This window comes from Pyrgilauda ruficollis, unplaced genomic scaffold, assembly GCF_017590135.1.
Source record: "Pyrgilauda ruficollis isolate IOZ18807 unplaced genomic scaffold, ASM1759013v1 scaffold32, whole genome shotgun sequence".
Taxonomy (NCBI): domain Eukaryota; kingdom Metazoa; phylum Chordata; class Aves; order Passeriformes; family Passeridae; genus Pyrgilauda; species Pyrgilauda ruficollis.
Genome location: NW_024524600.1, coordinates 2927956 through 2954418, shown reverse-complemented (window position 1 = coordinate 2954418; position 26463 = coordinate 2927956). Strand labels below are relative to the sequence as shown.

The following is a 26463-nucleotide window of genomic DNA, read 5'->3' as shown; positions in this document are numbered from 1 at the left end:
AAGAGGTGGCTTTTCCTTAAGTATCCACTTGGATGGCTAATGATTCTGAAATATGTATCCTTCACAGTATTCATCCTCTCTCTTGTGCATGCTGGGAAAAACCACTCTCTCTTCACAGAGGTTAAATGACTCCCACCATTACACAAGGACTGAGAGCTGTCACAGTAGCCTGAACCCATGTCACCAGAGGCTATAGTTGTCACCACTGCTCTAGACTTCATTTCAGAACATAGATTTTCTTCAAAGAAATCACTGAACTTCATTCTTCTCTGACATTAAGTGCCACATTGCATAATGGCACAGTATGCACAAAGAATATTCTAGCTGACTCTGTCAAGTCCAAACAAAACTCAAACATGGCCTGGGCTATTTGTTTCAAAACACCACAAGTGGGTGTATCTTCATTGCAAGAGAAATTCCTCAAAATTAAAGTTTCCATGCAGGCTACAGTGTAATATACATAGTCACTAAAAACCGAGAAGTCCCGCCTAAAATATCCGTGAAAAGTGGCAACATAGGTCAAAACATCTTTTGAAAGAACAATTTGTAAAAGTTCCTGCACTCAAAACCCAGCTTCCCAATGCCCAAAATATATCATAGCTTCTGGCATCAACAAATAGAAATCAAAGCTTGACATGAAGTTTTAGGAAGGTCACCAGAGATCACTTTCAGATCAAGCTTTGTTAGGTCATAGGTCCTGTCTAATTCACCCTCCTGAACTCAGCTGCTATTCAGGCCCTTCCAGTTACTTGGTGAAAAAAAAAGAAATAGAGTTCCTCGGAGGCAAAAAAAAAGCTCATAAAAACTGTGGATGCATATTTTTCTACATTAAATTTATGCTGCAAGACACAATGATGTCCCACAGGTAGAAAAGCATTGAAACCAGTTTTTCAAATATCAGCAACAGAAGATTTGCTCAATAGGATCTCTCTCTGCACTAGAGAGAGGATACCATAGGAGTTAACACTGGAAAGACACAAAGGCATAACCTGAAAATGGCACACTTCCTTTTCTGAGTAGCAATAAGCATCTAGCTCTTACAGACAGTAACGCTCCTTGGTGCTTCCCAAGACAAATTACTCTTAACCACATCCAAACAGTTTATGGGAACAAAACATGCAAGAGCCAACAAGGACAGTCTCAGAATATCTTCCTGTAAGTATTGGCAACCAGAGGAGCAGCTCTCACTGATCATCAAACTTTTCACTGTCTTCACCATTACCCTTTTCTTAAATCTTCCTCAGATCTTGTTTATAAATGCTTTTGCTCTCTCTCTCATCCCCAGCCTTCCCATGACTCTGGTACTAAAGCCTGCTAAATCCAAACCACTTTCACAGGACAGGATCACAGGCCCTCAGCAGAAGCAGCAACACCTGCCTATGATGATGCTGTGTATCCCAAGGGCCTCGTCACCTATGGCATCAATTCACATGTGAAGAAAGGGTTCCACTGCAGAGACCTGCACAGAAAGCTGATCAGGACAACAACATGGGAGTATAGCAAACTCGCTGTAAACCTTCTGTGGACACATTTTAGCAGACCAGAAGCCTGACAGCTTGAATCAGCCTGTTGACATTTACTATCTGGCTTAAAAGAGACAATTAAGAATATCCTTTTAATTCTTATTTTAGGAGAAGGCTGTAATTCTTCATTTGTTCATCAAGATGAAACTCTGTAATTTACTCCCAAAAAGGACTGGATACAGATGACAAGATGTAGTCAGATTTCTTCCTTAAGGTATGGCAGGAGAGGGGAATGAAAAAAGATAGACTCTCTCCGTGGATATGGCAGGCATGGGAGAAGAAAGAAATTAGAAACCTGACGAAGTGAAGAGACACTTTACTGTTCTGACAAAACGTATCAGGGATAACCATTATGTTACTCCTGACAAAAGCTCTAGTAAAACAAAGATTCCTAACATAGTAAGAGCCACACAATCCCATATTATGCACATGTATCAGTAGCTGAAGTAATATCAAATACTGAAACATTTTATTTTCAAGTCATCAGTTTGGATTAAAGGAGGGGGAAAGGAAAGTTACACCTGGCCCTTGGAGGGAGCTCTGTTCTGGGCAGCAAATCCATTTTAGGCAAATCCATTTTAAGCACATGAAATCCCATCTCTGTCCCTCTCTCCATCATGTTTCCCTGCTATCTTCTCCATTCCTTGCTATTGCCCTGAACATGTCCAAAGCTGCTGAGAGCTAGTGCTGCAGACTGAAGAAGCAGCTGTGAATGAGTGAACAGTCAAGTCTTCTTTGGTCCTCCTTAGGTAAGAGAAAGGTCCTCACGCCTGACCTAGGCAACTCTTACTAATAAGATCTGTTAATTTAATTCTTCTAACACTAAATGTCTCTTTCAGACTAGTACTGGGTTTGATACTACTCGGTTCCAAAGCTTCCACCTTGCAACCTTCAACCAAAGTTTCTTGTCAACAATAATCCAAAACAGAGTCAATGGACCCTGGAGCCCCATAGCTCCCATTTAATATGAAATAATTATTTTCCTAGGAAGTGAGTGTGAAGCAGTGAATCTCAGCAAACTTAAAGTACATTAAGCTGTACTGCCCTGAATTAGAAAAATGTTAAGAGTCAGTTGTAATTGATCTGTCAGTTTGATCTTTGCACATCACTCACCTGTACAGACATGCTGGTATAAAGCAGCACAATTTGTGCATATTTATATCATTTTGCAATTGAACAATGAGCACTAGCTGAATTCTAATTTCTGTATTATATGCACTGGAATAACTTGGAATAAAGGGAGTGAATGCAGTAAAACCAGAGAAACCTGCTAAATCAACTCACCCTAACAAGGCTTTTCTTCTTGTAACAGTAATTCTTGTAGTCTAGCTAAAAGCCCACTTAGAAATTCCCTTATATTTAATAATCCCAGGACCCGAAAATCATGACTCCTCACATTTCCTGTAAGCTGTGTTATTTGCTTTTTAGGTGGCAGAAGGCAACATCAGGTTTGGCTTGTTTATTTAACAATGGAAGTTTTATACTTCCACTAGCTCTACTTAATGCTTTTTCTTACCTTATAAATCAACACCTGTTGTATACATAAACTAACTCCAGAGCATTGCCATCTTCCCTATCTTTAGAACACCAACTTTCATTATCATGCAAATGCTTGCTTTAAACAGGAGGAGCAAGTCAATTAAAAAAAAAAATCTTATTTAGTGCTTGAGAAGCAATCGTGTAGCCTTTTTGAAAGCCATACTTCTACTAACTTCTACCAAAAAGAAAAAAAAAAATCACATGACATAGATAATTAGAGGGTTTAGTTGCTGCAGTCCTCAGATGCACACAGTGGCTGCTCTTTTTATCACAGTTTTGTCAGGAAACTAAACAGGTTTCCATACATTTTTAGCCAAACCACTACAAGACCATTTATTTACATTTATTTACAAAGCAAACATATACCACTTATTTACAAAGCAAAAACAAAGTTAAAAACCAACCAACACCATCCTGGTGGAAGCTAAAGGAGATTGTAATATCAACTGGAAGCAACATCTCCCGTCCTGTAAAGAACAGTTGCTATATAGACAAGTTTCCATAAGCCTGTTCTAATTAATCTCAGATGGGCTCCATAGGCCCCTGATGTTAATTGAAAGTTTCCAATTAATTCAGCACTACCGAAATCATATGTTTTATTTTAATTCAATAGCACAGTGTCAATTCTTTGCATCGCCAGCATAACTTCTTCATCCAGAGCTACCGAAACAAATATTTACAAAGGAAGGCAACTGTTAAGTAAGCTGTACACAAATAGGAGAAGCCAAGGAAAATCTATCTACTATAGTAAAGGTAAACAGAGAATTATCAAGAATTGATGCTAAATACTTTATATCAAAGGTCCATTGAAATACACTGTCCAATACAGAGGAAGTAAGAAAGTATTAGTACCAGTGGTTTCCAAAACCTCTGCCCTCTGGAATTTTATCCAGTTGCAATGCCTAAACAGAAGAATAATGAAGTGAGCAAGCTCTCAATATTAATTTTTTCTGTCATTTTTTTGAAAACAAAAAGCCTCATTTCAGCTTTCTACAGTAACAAATACTTTAGAGGAGTTCTCACTTGCTGAGTGTCTGGTAAGATTCAAGACATTCCAGTACATACATGCTCCCATATGCAAAGGCTTTACATCAGCAGGTTAATTTTTGGCTTTGCATATTAATTCTCCCACTTTCAGACTAAGGGAAGAACAGAAAACTTTCAGTAGTAAATACTGCAATGCTCTTTTGTAAAGTTTCTTCACCTGGATACATAAGTGGAAAGGGAGAATTATGTTCCACCATTCCCCAGCACTACATAGAAATTCATCTCCCACACAAGTTCTTCCCAAAAATCATACTTACTATGGAGGTGAAGCTGCACACTTGATAATGTTCCCAAAAGAACCAAAATGGGACAACGTGCAGCCGGAGTCTTTTTAGTTTGGACAAGATTAGATGTAAAATCCACCAAAACCTTGAAGGCTCAGTCTCTGTGCAGACCTAGGTGGGTGGTGGTGCCTAGTGAAAGCCTTACCTATGGAGATGATGACAGTGAGCAAGGCAGGGATCTGGAGCTCTTGCCATCCCCCAGCATCACTGCTGGCAACCTGACTGAAGAACAATTACACGTGCTTCAAAACGAAAGCAAAGCCTGGCAATTTCCCCGCAGTGACTTTTTATTAATACATATACCTAACATTTAAAAGGTGATAAGAATTTCCCAGTCCTGTAAGTAATACCATCCACTGCAATGAGGGTGGATCAACAGCACAGCAAAGGAAAGACTCTACAGTCTTCAGAGACGTGAATTTTCCTGGTGAAAATCAAAAATTATTAAAGGCCTAAGTATGAAGATTCCAAACTTAAAATCAGTTTAAACCTTAAAAAGAAGATGCATCCCCCATTCTACTTATTGTTTAAAACTGTCTTATTGGGTTAGGGAAAAAAATGAAGTGAGTGAGAGCACAACCTTTATAGCCTACAAGTCTACCAAAGAGGTTCACTCTTTGTGTATCAGGGGAACACAGCAATGCTAAACTAAGCTGTACAGAAACAACTTCCCTTTTGTTTCATTTGACCTAACATTGCTCTTTAGCTTTTAGGTGTATTTAACCCCAAAACTAAAAAAACCAACCAAACAAAAAAAACAAACAAACAAACAAACACACAAAAAAACCCCAAAGTTTCCCAACTTGGAAACTTCCTAATATTCCTTTCTGGCACTAGGAAATAAAAAAGTAAGAAGTTTCTTATGCAGTTCTAAATGGACAAAATAATCAACAGTTTCAACATTTACTGTTTTAAATGAACAAACCAGGCTTTTCTTCAGTTCTAACAAACTAGTCAGTCTTTCTGGGTTTATATTATAACTATGGCTTCTCTCTCTTATTTCCAATTCCCCTGGATCATGCAGGCTACCTTTTGACAGGTTTCACACATTCGTAATTATATTGTGGATTTAAAACCAAAGCTTAGAGGTCCTAGCAAAACTGTCTCATGAAATTATTTCCATCTTATGTCCAAACCGGAGGGAACTGTGGGGAAAAGTGTGTGTAAGGTCTTACAGCACAAAATATTGGGAGGTTTGGTTACAGGTCATAAGAGCCCAGAACAGGCATGTCTTCCACAGTGATCTTTGTATTTAAAAGAACACCAGGAGATTAAATCTCATCTCCTAAAACTCTGGGTGGAGTGGTTTTTTGTTTTGGTTAGACTTGGTGGGGTTTTGTTGTTTGATTTGTTTGCTTTGTTTGCTTTGGTGGAGTATTCTGTTTGGGGTTTTTATTTGTTTGTTTTTAATCCTTTTAGGTTCCTTTATGTCATTTCCTCCAAGCCTACTGAAGATTTTAGGAAATAAAGGGAATTCAAGGACAGATGATGAAAGTGATTAGAGGCTTAGAAAGACACACATATGAGGAGGGATTATTAAAGTCTGCCTTGCCTATAGACAAGATCAGTGGGAGGGATCATAAGAGAGACATGGAAAACAAGAAGAGACATTCCACAGAATGCTTTTTCATCAGTAGAAAGGAAGTGAATTTCTGGGCTTTTTTTTTTTTTTTTTTTTTAGTGCAAGCCTTTTATATGTGTGATCATGTAAGAATTAAATGATCAAAAAAAACCCCACTGATTCTGCTGCTAGTCTTACTAAAGCTGAAAGAACAAGAAGCTTGAAATTAATTTCTCTATTCATTATTAAACAAACCACACCTGTTCCAGGTAAGGTTTTTGCATTAGTTTCAAATAAACGCAGGATTCTTACAATTCTGTTTTCCACTAATAAAGAGAAAGTTCTGAATAGGCTCCAATGTGCAAGAAATCAATTGGGACTTTCCGTGTCTCTCTCAAACACAGCTGGTACTTGCTAAAAGCAAGCAGACTTCTACACAGACTGCTGATGGGATGCAGTTAAGAAATTTATGTGTTTTAGTTGTACTGGAAAAGGATTTTTTCCTCCAAAGCCATACATATAAATTTATAGTCCTGATGAAATGTGGAGGGTTCTTGTATGGTAATGGGTAACACATCAAGAGTGAAGAGCAATGTCCTGATCAACAGATTTAAAAAAAAAAAAAAGAAAGGAAAAAAAAAAAAAAGACAGCTATAACAGACCCTTATAGAGCCTTGAAAGGCAGTCCTGACACAGTGTTCTTGAAGCAAAAGTCAGCACAGTGAGGCATGGGTTAGCATAGCCAGCCTAGTTTGAGCTTCAGGAATTGCAATTGCATATACCTCTGCATGGACTTACTGATCAAGAAATACAGTGTAGCCAGAATCTGAACACCCTAATCTTCCACAATGCTTACTGCAAAATCAAGTCCCTTAAGAAAGCCCTATGACACCAAAAATGCAACTCCTGTTCCCAAGTTGTTCTACTTCATATCTTAGGTCCCAATTTTGAATGTTTTGCAAAGATTTGTATTTGAAGTGTTGCAGGAATCAGCTAGTAGTGGATGTTAAGCACAGTGAAGCTGCAGCAGCTGGCATTAGCAGAGAAGACCAGAAACGTTTTGCATGGCTGTATTGTCCACGGATTTCACCTGCACCACCAGAGCCATCTGCACTAATCCAGATTATAGCGACCAGATACTATTGGCAAGAAGAGGCAGGCAAAGTCTCCTAGAAGGGCACCCTTCCTAAATCTGGATATGGATGATTTTCCAGAACTAAGGCAACTACATGGCTATAATCTATGCCCACCACATAAAAGCAGAACTGTAAGGCACTAATTCCATTACATTTCACGTAATAGTGGTTTTATGCCCCACTCAGTACTGCCATGCACAGCATAGCTGGACTCTTGTGATTCATCCAAGGAAGAGAACGTCCAACAAGAAAGAACAGCCTTTCCTTCAAAATATTTGGCCTCCAGCAGCAGGAGTGACTCTCCTAAGTTAAGAATGATCCAACTGTACTTCAGTAAAGTATTTCCTCTCTTTCAGCCACTGGGAATGTTTCACAAAATGTGACATATGGAGAATTATCAGCACAACCCACAACATCTTATATTTCAAGTGGCCTCAAAGAAGAAGGTATTGAGCAGACCTGTTGCTATACACTGAAGAAGCTTTTTGGCTGCAGCAAAAATGTTTAAATCCCCTCAGACTCTACATTTATAAACTCTGAAGGCTACATTTACAGGAAATTGTTCCAGCACTTCTGCAAACTAAATTTAATGATGCCTTCCTACAGTATACTCAACAGCAGTTCTGGAATTGTCATTTTACCTGTCCAGTGAAAAGGTGTCACTTTCTCATAAGGAAAATCCTTAGCTGGGCTTGGAAGACACATGCAGTAACCTATAGACTGGAGAATTCCTTTAAAACCCACCCACCTAAAAACTGGACTCAGTAGCCTATGTTATACAGACTAGGAGATCCAACTTCTACTTTAACACCTCTCTTTTCCCCAGACTTTATTAAATGGATTTCACCTTACTTTCAACATGTCCTATCCTGCTACCAAATCCAGCTCTAAGGCATTCTTCACACAGCAAGCCTCCCATGTCTGTCTGCTCAGGCTCTTGAGAAGCCCACCACCAGCTCTGTATTGTTGTGTTCATGCACTGCATTATTCTTCTCCATCCATGTTTGAGAATGACAGCTTTAATTTCAGCTGCTCTGATTATTTTTGTTCAGTCTGTAAGTAAAAGCCAGCATTCTAATTTCTTGCTTTTTTCTACATAATACCACCAGTTCTTGCTGCTCCAGTGTGTGACCATTTCTACTACTATGGCTAAGGTAGTAAGAGAAATGTTCAAGTTATCCAGGCAATTTACCCAGGAAAAATTCCAATTTGTCTGGACTAAGCCCAAACAGATTTAATACAAGGTCTTACCATCATCTGGAACATACAACATGCTGCTACCATACCTAGCAATTATTTTACAAGTTCTGTGATATTTGACACAACTTGTAAAGCCCAAACCCTGGAGCATCACAATTACATACAACTCTAAACTTGTACAGAGTTGTATTTCCAGCCCTCATGGTCACAGGAAGGGAAGATGACACTAACTCTGACTAAAGAAATCCAAAATCATGCAGAAGACCAATGCTAATAAAAAATTACCTTAAACATGAGATTTCTTTTTTTAAATGTCATTACACAAGTACAATAAATGAAACAGCATGATACCTTATACTTTTAGGTAAATCAACTAGAATAGGGAGTAGAGTTTAACCTTTAAATATGCCAAAAATTATGAAGATACGCAACTTTTCTCCATGGCCACACTTAGGTAGGTAGTCACTATTCTTACAGCAAGATCAATGAAAGAGAAACTAATCAGTTCAACTTTCAACAGAGAAGAACAAAGGAAATGCATAACACTGTTAACTCCAATATGACTAGCATGTGCGACCACCTTACAGTGTGAAGAGCATTGTAGAATCCAGTAGTAATGTTACAGTGTATAGGGTTATCTATTTTACAAATATTTCATTATTCTGAAGCAATCTGAATCACACCATCTCCTTTTCATCACTGTGAATTAATGGACAGGAGGGATGGAGAATACTGCTAATGCGCAGTACTGGAAAATAAAACCCCCAAAACCTTTACCCCCATCACTTCCCAGAAAAGATCTTGCCTCACAAATAGTTGATCCTTACACTTCAAACCATAAAGTTCATTTATTGTCAGACCCAAGATCTCAGCACAGAAAAGAAAACAGGATTCCTGCCAATATCCCAAGTCAGCTAGAGCAACCTCGTTTTTCCTTTCCTGCAGTGCATGGGAAGAAAGGGCCACTTTTTACATGTCTTTGAGCTGAACATTTAGGTAAGAACTTTAAACTAAAAAGCAAAGTGCATTCATCAACAGAACACTTACCATAAAAGCCACTAAATACATGAAAGGATCACAAGCTTTGCCTATGCATGTTTATGTTTATATATATACCATATGAACAAAACACAAAAATAAAGAAAGACGAACTTGCCAGAAGACTAAGAAAAGCTATTTCATAAAGCCATGCATCATGGATATATAGTATATTCTTACTTTATCCCTAGAACACTTTTTCTGTCAAGTTCCATTCCTGCCACAGCCCTCTTTTAACTTCATAAAAGGAACCATAATAATTGTCTGCTGCCAGATACAATCACCTGCTCCAGAGTTTATGAAACAAACCTTGAGAAACAGAAGCAAACCCCGGTATTCACCACTGTGATCGAGACAGAGTCACGGCATTAAATCATCGGCGCTGTTGACTCTGGTGAGTAAGTTCTCTATTACACTTGTATCCCTCTAGTTTCGATTGCGGGGATACCTCGAACATTGGTTTCTATGAAGTCAATATCCAGTTTCATTTCATTTTCCTATACCGAAAAGCGTCCAGAGCATGAACATGAAAGAATCACACAGGAAAAAACCTTCTCTTTAGATCGTCAGCCTAGCAAACGCGGAGACCTCACGGGGAAAGTGCCGCAGGTTGGCGGCTGCCTGTCAGAGCTCGGCACCCAAATCCCCCAGGCAGCCCCAGCGCCTGCTCTCCCCCGCCTTACCCTCGTCTTGCGGCGCCGGTGCCGCTCGGGGTCCGAGTACGTCCTGCCCACGGCGAGCGCCGTGTCGCTGCCCGGCATGCTTGCGCGTGTGTTTGCGCTGCTGTTGCTGCCGCTCTGCCCCTGCACCACGCCGGGCGCGGTGCCGCCCAAGCACCAGCCCCGCGGCCGCGGGACCGAGCGGGAGCGGGAGCGGGAGCAGGACCGGGATCGGGAGCGGGACCGGGATCGCCGCCGCGCGGGAGCGCCGGGCACGCCCCGCCCGCACGGCCCCGCCCGCACGGCCCCGCCCGCTGCTGCCCAGCCCGGCACAGCCGGCTCGGCCCCGCGGCGCTCCGCGTCCCGCCGCACGGGTACTGAGGGACCGCGGCTGGGGTGACCCCCTCCTTCGAAAAAAGAAGGACGCCTGAGAGGGGATGAAGGTGGGAGAGAGCTTAGCCAGAGGGACTGGGCCAGAAGTCCCTTCGTTTGTTTAATTTTCAAGGCCGTCCTGTCTGAGGGGACAGCCGGAGCTGGGACACGATGATCTCCCAGAGAAATGGCTGGACAGAGGGATGACAGTTCCTCCTGCTGACCGCAGCTGGTTTGGGTCCGATCCAGGTCTTGGAGGGAGTTACCATCAGGCAATCTCGACTTCCTTAAAACAAACCTAAACCTGTGGCTATAGTGAAACCTCACAAAGCACAGCATATCCTAAAGGTTCAGAAGTCCAAAGGGAAAAGAAAGGAAGAAACCAGAAGTATTGTGTTGTCGGTTTTGGGCAGACCCACTTGTAAGGTTTTGACTTCGGTAGCCTGAGGTACCCTGGACACAACCGAGCACTGCTGCCTGAAAGCCCTTGATACCTAGAAGTTTTCACAATAAGATGGTATCAACATTCTGTCAAACCAACTAAATAATCAGGGCTTGCATTTTCCAAAGTGGTCAGTGGAGCACAGCAACCAATTCAGCCCCATTTTCTGCACATTACCTATGTGAGATAAATCCTTCAATATCCTGGCACACGGGAGCTTCAAACCATACTTCTGAATGCTCAAGGAAAACTTGTTTTCCAGGGCATGCATATGCCAATGCACTTAAATTCCTAAGAGCTGAGTGGAGCTCCTGACTGATCTTCACATTTATCTTCAGACTTTCTACGCTGAGGAATGCATTTCAGTGGCACTTAACACATTTTAACCCACTGAAAAGTGCAAGTAAAATACTGCTTTATAATCAGTAAGTAGTAGAGGAAATGTATTTCTTTTCCTTTCTGAAATAAACAGACTTTTTGAGTTACCATCTCCAATTGTTACACAAGTAAATCTGGAGTTCCTTCAGGCCAACTCCCTTGCAGGAGTAGCAGGACTTCACCTTTTAGCTACAGTTGCTCTCATGCACAAGTCACACTGCTTTTTTTCTCTAGCTGGAGACAGCAACAGTCCCAAGGCATGTGGGTATATAAACATACTTAAACAGCAACACAGTTAACTACCCTAGGAGGACCTTGCAGCTTTAAAACATATTTCCCTGTTGCCGTTTGTTTTATTGGAATCATATGTTCCAACATAACAGTACTGTCAGAGGTTAATGATCTGACATGAGAACCTCAGTAGTCTTTTAAAGTAATGAAGTCTTCATAAATGAAAGACCTGGAATTCTAAAACAAAAAGAAATACAAGACCTCACCTTCTTGGCAGGTGTTTCATCTTCAACTCTAACACCAGTTTTAACAAAGTTATCCCAAAGTAAACAATGAGTGGGTTTACTAAAGGAAGCACTGTTTTCCTAATGCAGTATTCAAAGTACCAAACTAACACTAGATACTGCACACAGATGGTGACTTGCCACCCTTCCTATATTTCTTATGAAGCTGAATGAGTTAGCTGAAGTTAAAAGGCTGCTGGGAAAAAAACAGAAATGGAAACTGTTTTTTCAGTCCTTCAGCTCAGACATGAACATTAATTCATGTGCCAGAGGGTGAGGAACTCTGGAGGTAAAGGTGAGTGAAAAATTAAATAGGCAAATTTTGTGGGACTTGGGGTTTTCACTGAAGTAATAATTGCACATTTCCAAACAGGAATGTGTGGTTTTCAGGACCTAGGATGAAACACCCTTATTTCCTCAGAAACTTTCAGGGTTTTTTTAAAGACTTGCCAGATGTAGTTGATCAAAGCACAGAAAGGGTAAGCAGTTGGAATAGGGACACATAAAACACTGAAACTGCTTCATGTTTTAGTAATAGAAGGCTTATTATAAATCATACTTCATTCAAAAGTTTAAGATTTTTATTTACATATCAGCCCTATTTAAATAGTACCAGCAGACTAGCCACAAAATGGCGAAACTTCTCTTCAAGATAAAAAGAGGCAGGAATATGCAATATGTATTTAAAAGTAGTATCAACATACATACTACTATATTTACAAAGAAGCTCTGTCCTGACGTAGCCTCTAAGAAGAGAACATAATCTAGCTGGTCTCGTAAGACCCCAGTGTTGCATTAGTCACACCTTCCAACCAAGCCTATGGATCTGTTGCTTGGGCATTGCTCTCAAGGGTGCATACCAGAAACAAGAGCTCCCGGCTCCTGTGCCAGCAGTGGAAGCCCTGGCACTGGGCACTTCCTGGAGGAGCTGTGACCACAGGACAGCAGGCCAGTCAATTAGGAACCACTGCTGCACACAGCAGAAAGTTATAGTGGAGGAGAAACAGCTGCTTGGGTGGAGGCATCTGTCCCATGGGTCAGGAGAGTCCTTCCACACAAGCTGAATTAGGAGCCATTGTAATTTTGACAGTATCTGCAAGTGCCACATGTAAAGAAATTGTTCTTTTTGTATGTTGGACTTAAATAATGTGTCTTCAGAATTTATGCCAAACTGTGGTGCAATGCAATTCTCTGACCTAAGGTTGCTCTTTTCCTCCTTTATCTTTCCTTCTCACACATGGGCCACTAGGTCCTTCCTGTGCTGGAGCAGGAGCAGGTTCTTTTCTTATGGCACATTTGCAGAATGCATTTCATTTGGCTTGGCTAAACAAAAACCACCTGCCCTCCTCTAGCACACACAGCTGGTTTGTACAGCTCTCCTTCCTCACTCCAAAACAGAGACGTGACGCCCTGAATGTGGCAGAATACTGCACAGCACAGTACTCAGTACTACTGAGAGCTTCACTGGGTACTTCTCTCACTCCTATTTTCAAAAGCCCACAGAGTTTAAATAAATGTTCTTCCCACACACTGCACCTGCTCTATACTTAACCTTAACTCCACTAAAGCAAATTCTTCCAGACAGCGGCAGGAGCATGAGGCTGGACTCACAGTGACATAGATGGAAATGGTAGTCCATGGATTCATTCTCTTATCCTTTGCTCTTCTCAGAAAGTATTTTAAACATTAATTTCTATGGCTTAAATTAATGATAAAATGTCAAATCACTCCAGCTGTCCATTCTGCCAATTTTAAAGTTCAAATACCCCAAAATCCCACACTGAGTGCCCAGCAGTAGTGCCCATTCTTTTCCAGTCCTTTCCCTCACTTCAGCATGCTGGCTTGATCCACGATGCTTAACTCTTGGTATTTACATTATTTTGCCTACCTTATTAAAGTGACCTTTTAAAGAGTGATGCCTATTAGGAACAGGAGGTCTAGTAAAGACTTATGATCACTGTACAAGAGTATTGACTACTGTATTGGTTTTCAGAGGGACAGACATCAATATTGCAGTTGCCTGTATTGCCATGTTTTAGGAAAATAAAATGTCTGGAGGTGCAGCAGAGGCACTGTCCAAAGGAGGCCTGTCAGCTGGAGCCTGAGCTTCTCAAGATGATTCCTGTCTCACTCTTCAGAAACTGCATCTATGCCATCCATTTTTTGCCCCATGACTATGTGTAATGCTTGCACAGCAGACACACCACTCCCACCTACAAGCCACAAATTTTCCATACTGACTTATGCATAGGTCATGGAGGGAGCAGAAGTGCCAGTGCACTTTTGGGATTTCCTAATAAAACCCAACTCCCACACAATACAATCCCCTAGATGGTGTAATGCACACACTTTACTTCTTTGGACTCCTACTACCCTACCTGTAAAAGGAGAAGCATGGCACACCTTTCTCATGTGGAGAACCTTGAACTCCTCCAGAATTAAAAGTGCTATTATTGAATGTTGTGTTCTGATGTTCATGGGGAGAAATTACATATCTGATGTCAAAGGTATGTTGGCAAAGGTACAATCAGGAAGAATACAAAGATCCCCTTTCCCACAATGGTAACACCAGTACTCTAAACAGGATACTGGGGCTTCTTTTGAGAGACTTTTTAACTTGTCCTCCAAATATTTTTCCAAAAGCTTTCATCAACCAGCCTCCAGAGAAAGGGTTTACGTGGAAAGAGACTGTTAGTCATTTCCAAGTCTGAGGTCAGGTTGGACAGTGCTGAGTAGCATTGGTCTTGCAGTTAGCCCTGAGTGCACTGTCACAGTTCTCAGTTCCTCTGCCAAAGCATGTGCCTTTCACACCCACAGCAAAGGAGATACTCTACTTGTTTGTACCCAGCACAAACTACCATGGGATCACACTAAGACTTGTAGATTGTATTGCCAAGCTCTGACAAGCATTCAGAAGATGTTGACAAACTTTCAGATATCAAACTAAAATTTTAAATTAACCCCTCTCCTCCTGTCCTCTCCTGATTAAGAAATGTTTTATGTGCTTTCACAATAGAATAGCTTTGGACACTTTGTGAGTATGCATTTTCTACACTGTAAGAAACTGCAAAACAAAGACTTTCTTATATTAGTGAGATGCATTTATAGGGAGTGAAGCATAGAGAAGCAAGTGAAAAATTCCAGTTCAGAGTAACAGAAGTTCTCCTTCTTTTTCCTTTTCTCTGCATACTATTGTGTGTCCCTTGCTGTGTGATGAGAGGCAATTTCAAGGCTTTTCCTCATTCTCATACAACCTAGGAAAATTCAGCTACATAATTCCTCACTGCTGCTGCTGAGTGACAGCGATAGTGCAAACAGTACCTACTGGATGGTGGCAGTGTTTTGCATTTCAAATGCCGTGAATAAGAGCCACCTTTGTAGCAGACTGAAATGCCAACTGTTCTGTATACCCAAGAACTCGCCTGGAGCCCAGCTATTTACATTAAAGATAGTCCATGTTGCAGAGACAAGTAGAGAATTCTCCCTCTAGCAACGTGAATGGTTGCTGCTCATCAGCCTACAAATTTTCTTCTGCCTCATAGTATGTGATTTGTGGCTGCCTGAGATTGAATGTATGCAGTCTCTTTGTCCCAAATCAGCGACTTTAACATTGTCACAAGGCATGCAGGACAAACAGCTGCAGTCTGCTGGCACATAAAGGTGTACCCCCTTCCAAAACACAAATATGAACTTGCATCCAAACCATTCAGGCTGTTGCCAGAAGACAACCAGTCTGAATCTCCTATTACTTCATATTCTGGTGGTTATATCAGGGCAACATTTTATCTCAAGTTAAAGCAAGCACGCTAGACATAACCCATGAGCACAAGAACTGCTCCTGGAATGTGCCACCCTAACCCACTCTGTGAGCAGCAGCGCCTGCAGTCCCTCTGAGGTGGCATGTAGCTGACACCTGAGCTCCTAAAGGCTCTGTAAGTCAATACACTGCAGCTTTCACTCTACTGCTCTGTGGCTGCACAGAATCCCAGCTCAGTTTGTGGCTGAGGGCTGCACACAGAGATAGCAGACGGTGCTGGATAGGAACCTGTCAATTTTTATTCATCTGTGAAGTACATTGCATGGTGGTGGCTCTGTGTAAGTTATGTCATGCTAAATGCGTGACATCAATTATTTCCATATGAATCAACAATGTCAAATGCAGAATTAGGACTCCCTTGCCAGTCAACCAGAAAACACAGATAGGTTATGAGAGGACAGAAAAATTAATGATTATACATGTAATTCTACACCTTGTCCTGGTGAGAGTTGTTGCAACATAGCCCTTTGAGTTTTATTACAGTGACTGTCTATCTACAGAGATGCAAGTTACAGGGACATGAAGTTCAAGTTCCCTCACGAATGTAAAAGATGATCACCTACAATTAATCTAATTATGAAAATTTTCTAAGTGCCTGATTTTAACAACAAATATTTTAAAGGCAAGAAATTGCAAACAAAAAACCCCAGAGCATAGATATTTCTATTATGCTAAGTATATGGGTATCAACCATTTTTTATAAGTATCCTGCAACACACTCCCTTTACATATCTAAATATGTCAAGAAGCCACTTCTGGGTTATTACTATATAATTTTAAACAAATACATGTGTTTTTAAAACACTATTCATAATGACTCTTTTGGGCTTTTAAAATCATGATTTAGTAAGTCATTATTCATTACAAAATTTGGGGAACAGTCTTTGACAAATTGAAGTCTTCTGCTTTATTTTTATACAACCAATGAATTATATGAGATGTCACACAGTACATCTTCTTATCCTTGGGACCTGAGTTTAGCAAGAATATATAAGCAGCAGCTTATTCTGCAATGTTTTTGGAAGCTGTATCGACACAGTAGAGTCCTAGTATTTTAGGGGGAGTTCCCCTGAACTTCCATTGCTGGAAAACATTACAGCATGAGATCACTAGAGAACTGAACAGCAAAGACACAACATCTCCCAATAAAAATTCCTATTCTGCTATATAGCAATGCAATTTTCTGAAACAAAATTAATGTCCTTATCCCCAGCATAACTGTAACCAATCTTTTCTTACTAGAACTATATGTATGAAGGGTAGGATTTATTTTTCTTTACCAATACAGCTATGTCTATGAAGCATTTATACATAAATCAATCCTAAGCCAACAAAGCAAAAAAGAACCTCAATGTCCACAGACACCTGACAGGACAGGACAAGACACCCTGCAGCAGACAGGCTGCTCTGGGACTGGAATAAAATGAAACCCTCTTCCCGTTTAGTGCCCACCAATATACTCATCATCAGCTGGCCTCAAGTGTCACTGACAATTGAAGGTCCCCTTCTTCTTGCCTTAAAAAAAACCCCACCAACCAAACAACAACAACAACAACAAACCCCCCCCCCAAAAAATCAAAACCAAACCAGTTTTGGCAGCTGGATTTGGGTTGGTCTGATATGGAGGGTTGCAAAGTAGTTGCCTCTGCTTGAGCTACAAGTAGCTCCCCACTTTTGTTTTGTAACCACCTCAGGCTCACAATTTTACAGGTATCAGAATTTTCAAGCCCACAGTATAAAGGCATGATGTTATCAACAAGAATCTCAAAGACAAATAGTTAAATATAAAAAGAGAGGAAAAAACTGTTATTAGTTACAGGCCTACCAGTGTTCTTTTACAAGGTTCCCTTAAATTTATTTGTGTTTGTGTGTATATATCTCACACATATACAGAACCTTATCAACAACTTTAAGTATTGTAAGGGGAGAAATTTAGTATTCCAGCTTGTTCATTGCACTAATACTGCTTATTTCACATAGGTTTTGAAACACTTGTAAATTAGGAGTCTCAGAAGAAAGTATTGGTGCAATATATAAACTACTAGCAGTATAAAGACCGTAAAAGCCACAAGGCATATACCAATAGTAATTAAGATTTCTAGGGCGCAAGCACACAAAAGTTACAACAAAGTAACACAGTCAAGAAGAAGTCCTATTACACAACTTAAGACAAAAGAAAAAAGTAGTATCACAAACACTTGGGACCTGACAGTGACCCTTACAAATTCCAATGATTTTCAGCATTTCAATCACAGAGGTCTGATACAACTACAAAACAACAGAGTGTATTCTTCATTTACACTCACCAAAATCTGTCATTTCTTACAATGAAAGGTTGTAATTTCTCTAAACAGTGTATTTTGTCACATTTTGTGTCCTTTGAGATATCAGATCATAAACCTTACCCAGTTTGAAAACTAACAGGAAATCGTCAGTAAAAATTATTTTTCATTTCTACCACAAGTTTTCACAAAAATAACCTACCATTTTTCAGCAGTTCTTTTCGTTATGCTGAACCTCTAGGCATGGCTTGAGGATTTGCTTGAGCAGAAAGGCTAAGGTTCTGCCTTAGCTGGTGACACGCCTGTAGCCCTGCCGAGAGCACAGCCAGCTCCAGCCAGCAGGAGCAAAAGGGCTCTCCACACGTGTGTGCCCTCCACACACGCCCCTTCCCGAGATGAAGGATGATCCCAGTTCCAGGTAGGGCCTCCCCAGCAAAGCCACTAGCTGACATCAGTGTCCTTGAATTTATGGGCATGGGAAGGTATCCAAGACCTCAGGGCCATAAAAAGAAATGGCTGGTTGGTGATATCAATGTGGAAGCAGCCCATGCAAGCTGTCCACAGGCAGTAACTTGGGCAGAGGAGGATGCAGACTATGTACTTGAACTGCAACAAAAACCACTGACTGCTTGGATGACACAGTTTCAGTTAGTATGTAGAACTGACGGCCAGTAACTTGTAATGCTACATGTGTATGTATTATCAGGGCAGAGAGATGTACCTTCAATGCCTGTGTTTAGTCTAGAATCTTATCCTTTAAAGCTGGCTTGTAATTTAGATTCCACAATAGTGGGCTGCTCTGAGAGCTGGTGCAGGTGAGAGCTATTTCTGTCAAAACAAAATAAATTATAACATTGGAAAATACATGGTTTTATTAGCTCCCTCATTTTCACTGGCACATCTACTCAAGCTGTTGTGTTGACTCAGGAAAGTGGGCAGGGAATCATGCCTGGGGGCAGAACACAGAACATAGCAGACGTCAGAAGTAAAAAAAGCAAATCATGCATTGCATTCTTAGCTGACAAAGATTTAATTGTGTCATAGTACATAGGGTACATGTGTATCCAAAGACTCTTAATGTAAAAGACATGGAGTCAAATCTTAAGTCACCTATTACTTATGAAAACTTGTAAAATCATGGGTACCCCAAAATGAACTATTTTCCTCTTTTATTTTTTTTCTAATAGAACTTATAACAGAACAGCTTGAATCAGTTAGGCTTTGGAAAAATAACAATCAGCTTCATCCAAGCAAAAACCTAGCAGAAAGCTTCAGTATGAATTTTCTGGTAGAGCTGAAATCAGCAGTTATATCTGAATATCATAATACCAGCTGCTGGAACTAAGATGAGGGAAAGATGAAAACTAGCAGAACTGCTTGAAGGACTGAAAATGCAAATGTGGCATTAAAACATCTGTGGAGATAAAGCACCATACATAAACAATCATCTGGTTTTCAAGCAAAGAGAAAAAAACTTTCTATATAACTAAATAGCTGACCCAGCAAAAATATGCTCATCTTCTCCAAGAATGAGTCATCTCCAGGAGAAGTTTCACTAAATCCCTACAAACTTTCCCCTTTGAAAGGGGAGTTTGCTACTGCTAAATTTCCTTTAGTTATCTGGACTTCATATGGTCAGTCTCCAAAACTATAATATATTTATTTTTCTAAGGCACCCAATAATATGAAATGAGGGTATGCATGTATACACAACTCAGCTTCACTGATGGAGAAAAGAAGTAGATAAGTTCAACTAAATCAGCAGGGAATTCTTGCATTCCTCTGTAGTGAATGGGAGCAGTAGCAAATAAACATTAAAAAGTTAAACAATGTCCCTCAGCATTTAAACACTTGAAGTGAATAATCTTCTTAAGATGAGAATAAAAACAAACAAATGTTCAGTAACTCTCAGCATGACATCTTCAGCCATCTATCAAAATCATACAGCAATTAAAACCAGAAGAGATTAACTGACCCCAGATCATCAGGTTTTCTCCCCACAAGGTGTGTTCTGTATTTACAGATAGCTTTTTACACCCTCTTTGCATGCACAGACCTGAACTTCCTGCAGCTTGTTTACATTGTGACAAACCTTTTTTTTTGACTTGTTTCCCCCAGAACTTCTTGACATAACCCTCTTGACCCTGTTGTCAGTGTGGTGGTAATAATGACAAGGTGCCATCCCCATACGGGCCATTCACTTAAGAGCTGGACTAGATGAGCCTTGTGGCTCCCTTCCAACTCAGAACATTCTGTGATTTTGTTTCCTTTTGTAACTTCTAGACCTGCAGGCATACAAACATTGTGTCAGCAAATACAGCACACGAGCATTTTCCACTCCTAGTTTCCCAATATTCCTCAGCAGTTGTGAATGACACTTCAGCAAACAAATCCCTTCATGCCAATCATCAACACCCTCATATTGTCCTGCAAAATCAGAAAGAATAACACTAGACAGAAAACTTTGAGGTTAAAAATATACTGCTCAAGCTCCCTTCTCTTTGTTCATTAGATATTCTGCAGACATGCATATGTATAAACACACATTATTAATTTATGCCTCCCCAATGCTTACAGCATTTCTTAGGTAGAGTAAGAAGTTTACATGTGGCACTGCACGGTGGGCAGGGGGAACACCAACATCATGCAGCCCTCACTTCAGTCCTCCAAAAGGCTGAGCACTGTTGGCTGGGTACTCTGTTGGATGGACAGTAAAACAGGGCAGTGGGAAGATACCAAAGAGTTCCTTTGAGAAAGGATGTACCAATTTTGGTACATTTCTACCCCAAAAAAGAAAAAAGTAAGTGGACTTGCTATGCTTGTTACAGGTTGATTGGAGAGGTTTTTGAGCTGATTTTTAGTAATGAATTCTTGCAAAAGATTTTTTAAATGTCATGAAGCTGGGATAAACCTTTAGATTTTTGCGAACATTATCAATTTTCAACAACTAAGGACCCTTTCAAATCACTTCTGGTATGGCCAATGGGTTTTAATTCTATAAATTGTGGGCGGGCATTAAAGCAAGGAAAAAATAGTCTGGTAATTGGAATGAGCAAGTGCTTCTCATGCTCTGCAGAACCATTCAAAGCAGTCACAGTATTGGTGTCTCTAGTTTACTACAGTTCTGCTTCAGATGTGCATTAAAATCCTGTTTTCATCCACCAGTAAATTTGAAATGCTTTTCACTACAAGTTCTGTGGCACTTGGATACTTTTGAATGTTAGATATGGAGCTCTCAGTTACACTTACTTGTGTGTATCAAGCTAGAATTTATATACATAAATTATATATGAGCATATAAACACACCAATACATATGCAGATAGCTACATACAAAATAAAGAATATGCAATAGCATCAGTTATTGAATCAGAAATATGAAGTCTTGCAGTTTTAAGACTGAGCAGATGATATGTTTAACTGGGCTGCAAGCTAGCAGGAGCACTTCTATCAGAACAGTGTCTCAGGAGGAGGGAAGAAATACATAATTTGTTCTAGCTGGCTTTCCCTAATTCCATTTAGTAGGATTTAATTGAATAAGTGCAGAAAATCTTCCTAAGGTTTATATCCATGACGACAGTTTGTTCCCTGTAAGAAATTTCAGAAATACGTCTCTAGGTTTCTGTATGAATGTTATCTTCCTGATTCAAATTTAACAACAGTAATTAAACTGATTCTGATCATCTAGGATTTGATCAGCATATAGTGCTGCTGCTTTGACAAGTGGTGATTTCTACCCCTGACACATCACAATTTAGTTAGACCTGTTAGATCATGCTGTCAGTACTGGTCAGCATCAGTCTCTGAAGCAGCTAAGGCAGAACTTACCATATAGGTGAGATATCTGCTGCAATGGATACTCAGGACTAATTTTTTGGACTTCAAATTTCATGTAGATTTGCAAAGACACTGATGTATTAATGCAAGTATTGAATTACAGAATGGGTAAGATTGGATGGGACCACTGGAAGTCATCCAGTCCATCCTCCCTGTTCAACCAGGGTCTGCTAGAGCACATTACTCATGATTGTATTGAAATGGCTTCTGAATATCTCCATGGAAGGAGACTCCACAGCCCCTCTGGGAGGCCTGTTCCAGTGCCCAGTCACATGCACAGTGAAGAAGTTCTTCCTCATGTTCAGGTGGGATTTCCTGTGCATCAGTTTCTGCCTATTACCTCTTGTCCTGTTGTTTGGCACACCAAGAAGAGTCTGGCTCCATCCTCTTGACACCCTCCCTTCAGACACTTACACATTGAAGAATCTGATGACTTTCTCAGATCATGTGGCACATGGGTAGAACATGGAAACTATTTTCAAGAATTTAGGAATGTGCACATACAGGTCATTGATTTAACTTATGGCCAATGGCTCTTCTATAAGGTTATTTCAAAGGCACACTGATATTTTACTAAATTATCTGTCACTCAGGACTATCATACAAGAACCATTTGTTAAAACTTAACTTTTCCAGGATAAACTACTTGGTCTTTTCACTTCATTTTTAATCTGTCTTTCCCTAAGAGAGATCTGGAGAGTATCAGGGTGAGACACTAGCAAAACAACAGAGAAAAACCCACCAGAATTAACTTTCAGACATGGTCCCAGTACTAACATGATAAACAGGGAGTTTGAAAGGCCTACCGCCTGCTGCAACCTTTTATTAACATTCAGCCTTAATCTTTCTACACCCTTGGATTTTGTGGTTTACTTTAAAGATTTGAAACATATATGGATCTTTCAAATAAAGCCTGAACGATATTTTTTATTTATATATATAAATTCATTGAAGCAGTGGGGCTTAAGTATAACCTAAACAAATGCAGCTAAGTGGTACTGCTAAGCATATCCACAATCATACTTCAGAGCAGAAACTCTTGGGCAGTGTGCTGGCCTCCATACCACCAGCAGCTATATTGTCATGTGTTTTGCACTGTCAGAACAGAATGAATTTCACTCCCTAGACAATTTACAACTAATCTCATTTCTGCCAACTTCACTAAAAGGTGGAAGACAGCGGATGGATGCCTGAGACAGCTGAATTTGAAATAAATTCCAAGAAAGATAGGTGCTGTCAACTGAACTCTTCTGCTGAAGGCTGATGCCTCAGCTGTGTGTACTGATGAAAATTCTTGTCAGCCCAGATTGGTTTTGGCCTTGCTATGTCATTTAAATATTATAAGAATAATAGCAATGGGATTATTTTGTGGCAGCAGCCAGTTTTAGAGGGAACTTAATAGCATGTGGGCATTGAGAAAGTTATAACTGATGCTAAACATGGGAACTAAGCTAAGCAATCTGCTGTGTAGGTGATACTGCAAGACACACGAAAGCTTGCCTGAAATAATCCACCCCAGCTGTTGGCATGCTGCAAAGATTCCATATTTTAAGTTTGCTGTGAGATGAAAAGACTCAATGTAAACAATCTGCTTATATTTGTGAAAATGTATTTCTCAATGTATATCAATCACCAGAAGCCTAAAAAATTAAAACAAGTGTATAGTGCAAATTTTGGCTACAATGCTGGTAAAAAACCCCTATGCTTTTCTATCCCAGGCAAGGGACAGCAAACTTTCAGTTTGACAAGGCTTCTTTCACTCTGGAGTTACACATCTTTCTGCTAGCAAGAGCAGAAGAGGAAGGGGCTGGGGTGGCAGATCTCACCTACCATATACTCAGGGAATTGATCTGCAGGTGCACATCCTGCTTTGTCCACTCATAGAGTGGGTGAAAACTCTGCTGAGAGACATTGTTGCCTCCACTGATAAGATATGATAAATTTTTAAGCAGTTTTTATCTGTTTAAATCTGCTTGTAGACTTATTTTCTAATACCAGCTACCTTGGATATAGGCCCAGCAAAAACTGCTTTACACCAGTTCATCTCAGGGGGAAAAATGGTGCACCACAGGTAGCTCCACCTTACTGCTGCTATGTTCTTCAAATATTTTCACATTACAGGACCCCAGGGACTGTAATAGAAAGCTACCTGGGCACATACAATTTGGTGATGCTTCTCCAGGTGCATTTTGACAAAATGGACAGACAGGGATGGCGACAAAACTCAGCTCTGCATCTGAGACTTCCTTGGATGCCTTTATACAAAAGCAGAGATGAATCCTACGTAAGCACCTGACAGACAAAATAGGAGAGCATGTGGTATTTGGCATCTGCTTTTGTGCACGGGGGAACAAGAATGGAAAAAGGGATCTAAAACACTTTTCTGCTTCACAGGCAGCCTCCTGAAATAGCTGCTACCTTCACCTTCATCTACGCTTCCCAACAATGAAAATAAAATGCATAGCAACAGGAAAGGAAATCTTCAGTGACCTTTCCAAGCAACAGGAGTATGCATGAAGACTGTATTATGCCTTAAATTTTTTATTTAACTTGAAATGTCTGTGTAGCCTGCAACAGGCCATTTACCTCACAAAAATCTCAAATCCCTTTAAAGCTAAAGACATTAATAAAACCTTGAACCAGAAAAACATTCTACTGGTTTTTGTTTACATTAGCTTCCATTGTTGCAAACATATTTCTCCCCTGGAAGACTATTTTTAACACGTCTTGTACAGTCATCTGGAAGTATGGGGGGGGAAGTGATATGGAATAGCACAGAGGAGGCAGCAGCAGTATGGGAAAAGCAAGAGAAGAGAGAAGGAAAACTCGAGCAGTGGCTCTATGCTTGCATTCCTCAGAGCCAGAAGTGAAGTACACGACCATTGCTGCTTGGAGCTCCCTGGGCTGCTGAGAGGAGCCCGTGAGGCATGGCAGCAGCCCGTGGCACACACAGCGTGGAGCGTGCAGCAGCACTGAGGGTGACTTTTGGCTGTCCTGCAGAGGGGCAGCTCTGGGGGTGGCAGTGGGGCAGCGCAGGGCGCACACCGGCGCTCGGGGGCTGCAGGCTCCATCAGCCCGACAGCACCAGACCCGGAGGATGCGTCAGATGGGGAGGTGCTAACTGAGTAGCCGTGTCACAGGCTGGTCAGCTCTGCCAGGGGACTCTGCCATCCTTCCCAACAGCTGCAACATAACCTGCTGATCCTTCCCTTGGATGACCTGGGGCATGGCAGAAGACAGAAGCCTGTCATGGAGAAAGCTTGAGGCAACACCTCCTAGTGTGCTTGTCCTGGGCCCAGTGCCCACCACAGCCCAGGAAGAACCATCTCTCTGAGAGCTGCAGGACAAGTTGAAATGTGGCAGCACAACAAACACACAAGTCTATAACTTGCTGAAAGATGTTTTGATGTCCCCTATGAAGTCTCTGTACAGCCCATGCTGTAAAAGTAAGACACGAGTTTTGAGAACATTACTGGTGGCCTGTAAACCATTTATCGACATTGTGCAGCACAATTCACACAGGTTGGGGGGCACCCAGGTTCCTCAGCAGCTGAGTAATCTCTGTAATTCAGTCAAGATTTTAAACTGTCTCATGACCTTTTTAAGTCATCATAGTAAAAACCCCATAAACACAACAGCACAGATCTGAAGCATGCACATACACACAGAGACGTCAGCCTCAACTTCTAAATAAGCCAGTAATTCCTTGCTCAGCAATGACAGCAAAGGCAGTGTTTTTAAGACTCTCCCTGTTTTATTACTTCAACAAGGTAATTAAGGACAGCTGAGGTCATAGTTCTGTAACTGAGTTTGAACCCTGACAACAGAAACTGGTGTCTGATTGGTTCACAGTAAGGTTTTTAACCTCATTTCCACCCACCACTACTGTTATAAAATTCCTCTTATGTGTGTTGGATGCTCATTTTTCTTAACCTTTGCTGTGGTTCCTTCACAAGGCTGAACTCTAAGACTGCCAAGAAAGAAGGCCTACGGTACAAGGTAGCTCAGATCATTTAGGATCAAAAATTAAATAAAAGACCAACAGGTTTAGTCTTTGCTAAATTTTTGCTTATGTGACTACTGAATTCCACTAACATAAAAGTTTTCTTGAAGGCCTGGACTATTTGAAGCTGCAGAACAAAAATAACTAAAGAAAACAGGGATGAAATATATGGAGGACAACAACATGCTAACCTTATAGAACAACATGTCTAGTCAGGTATAGTGAATCACAGCATGAGAAATCAGACATGTGCTTGAAATGGACTTTCTTTTACTATCACCTGAGTAACAATACCAACAGATATGGAATTTTGGGGTTTGGCCACTGGGATGACTAATGTTGTAGATCAGAGCATCCAAAGTAGGTCACAGAGTCCCCACCTCACCTGCTGCTCCCAGAGCCACAACAGGCTGACTCACTTTTGCTTTGATTTCACATGTTAGTTTGGCACTTGGAACTATTTCATTATTTCAAATAACTCTCTTACATTTTACACAGAGTTTATTTTTTCAACATTTTAGTCTGTGGATTCAGGTGCACAACAAATGGTCCCTGGATTTACCCTGATAAGCAGAAGAGCCATAATTACAATACCAGTTAAAATGGTAGCACAATTACAGGGACAATTTTCTCTGAGCAATGGGCATTCACAACCAAATGTAATGATTAAATTTCTGCCAAAATGTTCTCTATTTTGAACTACTGCTAGTCAGCAAAGTAGTAGGAATGCATAAATTAGACTCCCCCAGAAAATAATGCTCTCAACAAAAAAATTAATCCAGTGGCAACTAGCATTTTGAGTGATTTCTCGCTTCTCCATTTTGTGGAATA

At 40.6% G+C, this 26463-nt stretch overlaps 1 protein-coding gene across 2 annotated transcripts in view; it reads right to left on the bottom strand.

Moving 5' to 3' along the window:
- TMCC3 (transmembrane and coiled-coil domain family 3) overlaps positions 1 to 18109 on the bottom strand; it is a 52955-nt gene extending 34846 nt beyond the window's left edge. The window contains exon 1 of one of the 2 annotated variants that reach the window (XM_041474329.1): positions 17996 to 18109. In XM_041474329.1, coding sequence (XP_041330263.1) covers positions 17996 to 17998 — 3 coding nt within the window. In that variant the 5' untranslated portion in view covers positions 17999 to 18109. Of the gene's footprint in view, positions 1 to 10011; positions 10291 to 17995 lie in introns of those variants that run through there. The other variant, XM_041474328.1, reaches the window with a different exon arrangement.
- Positions 18110 to 26463: the final 8354 nt, after the last annotated feature.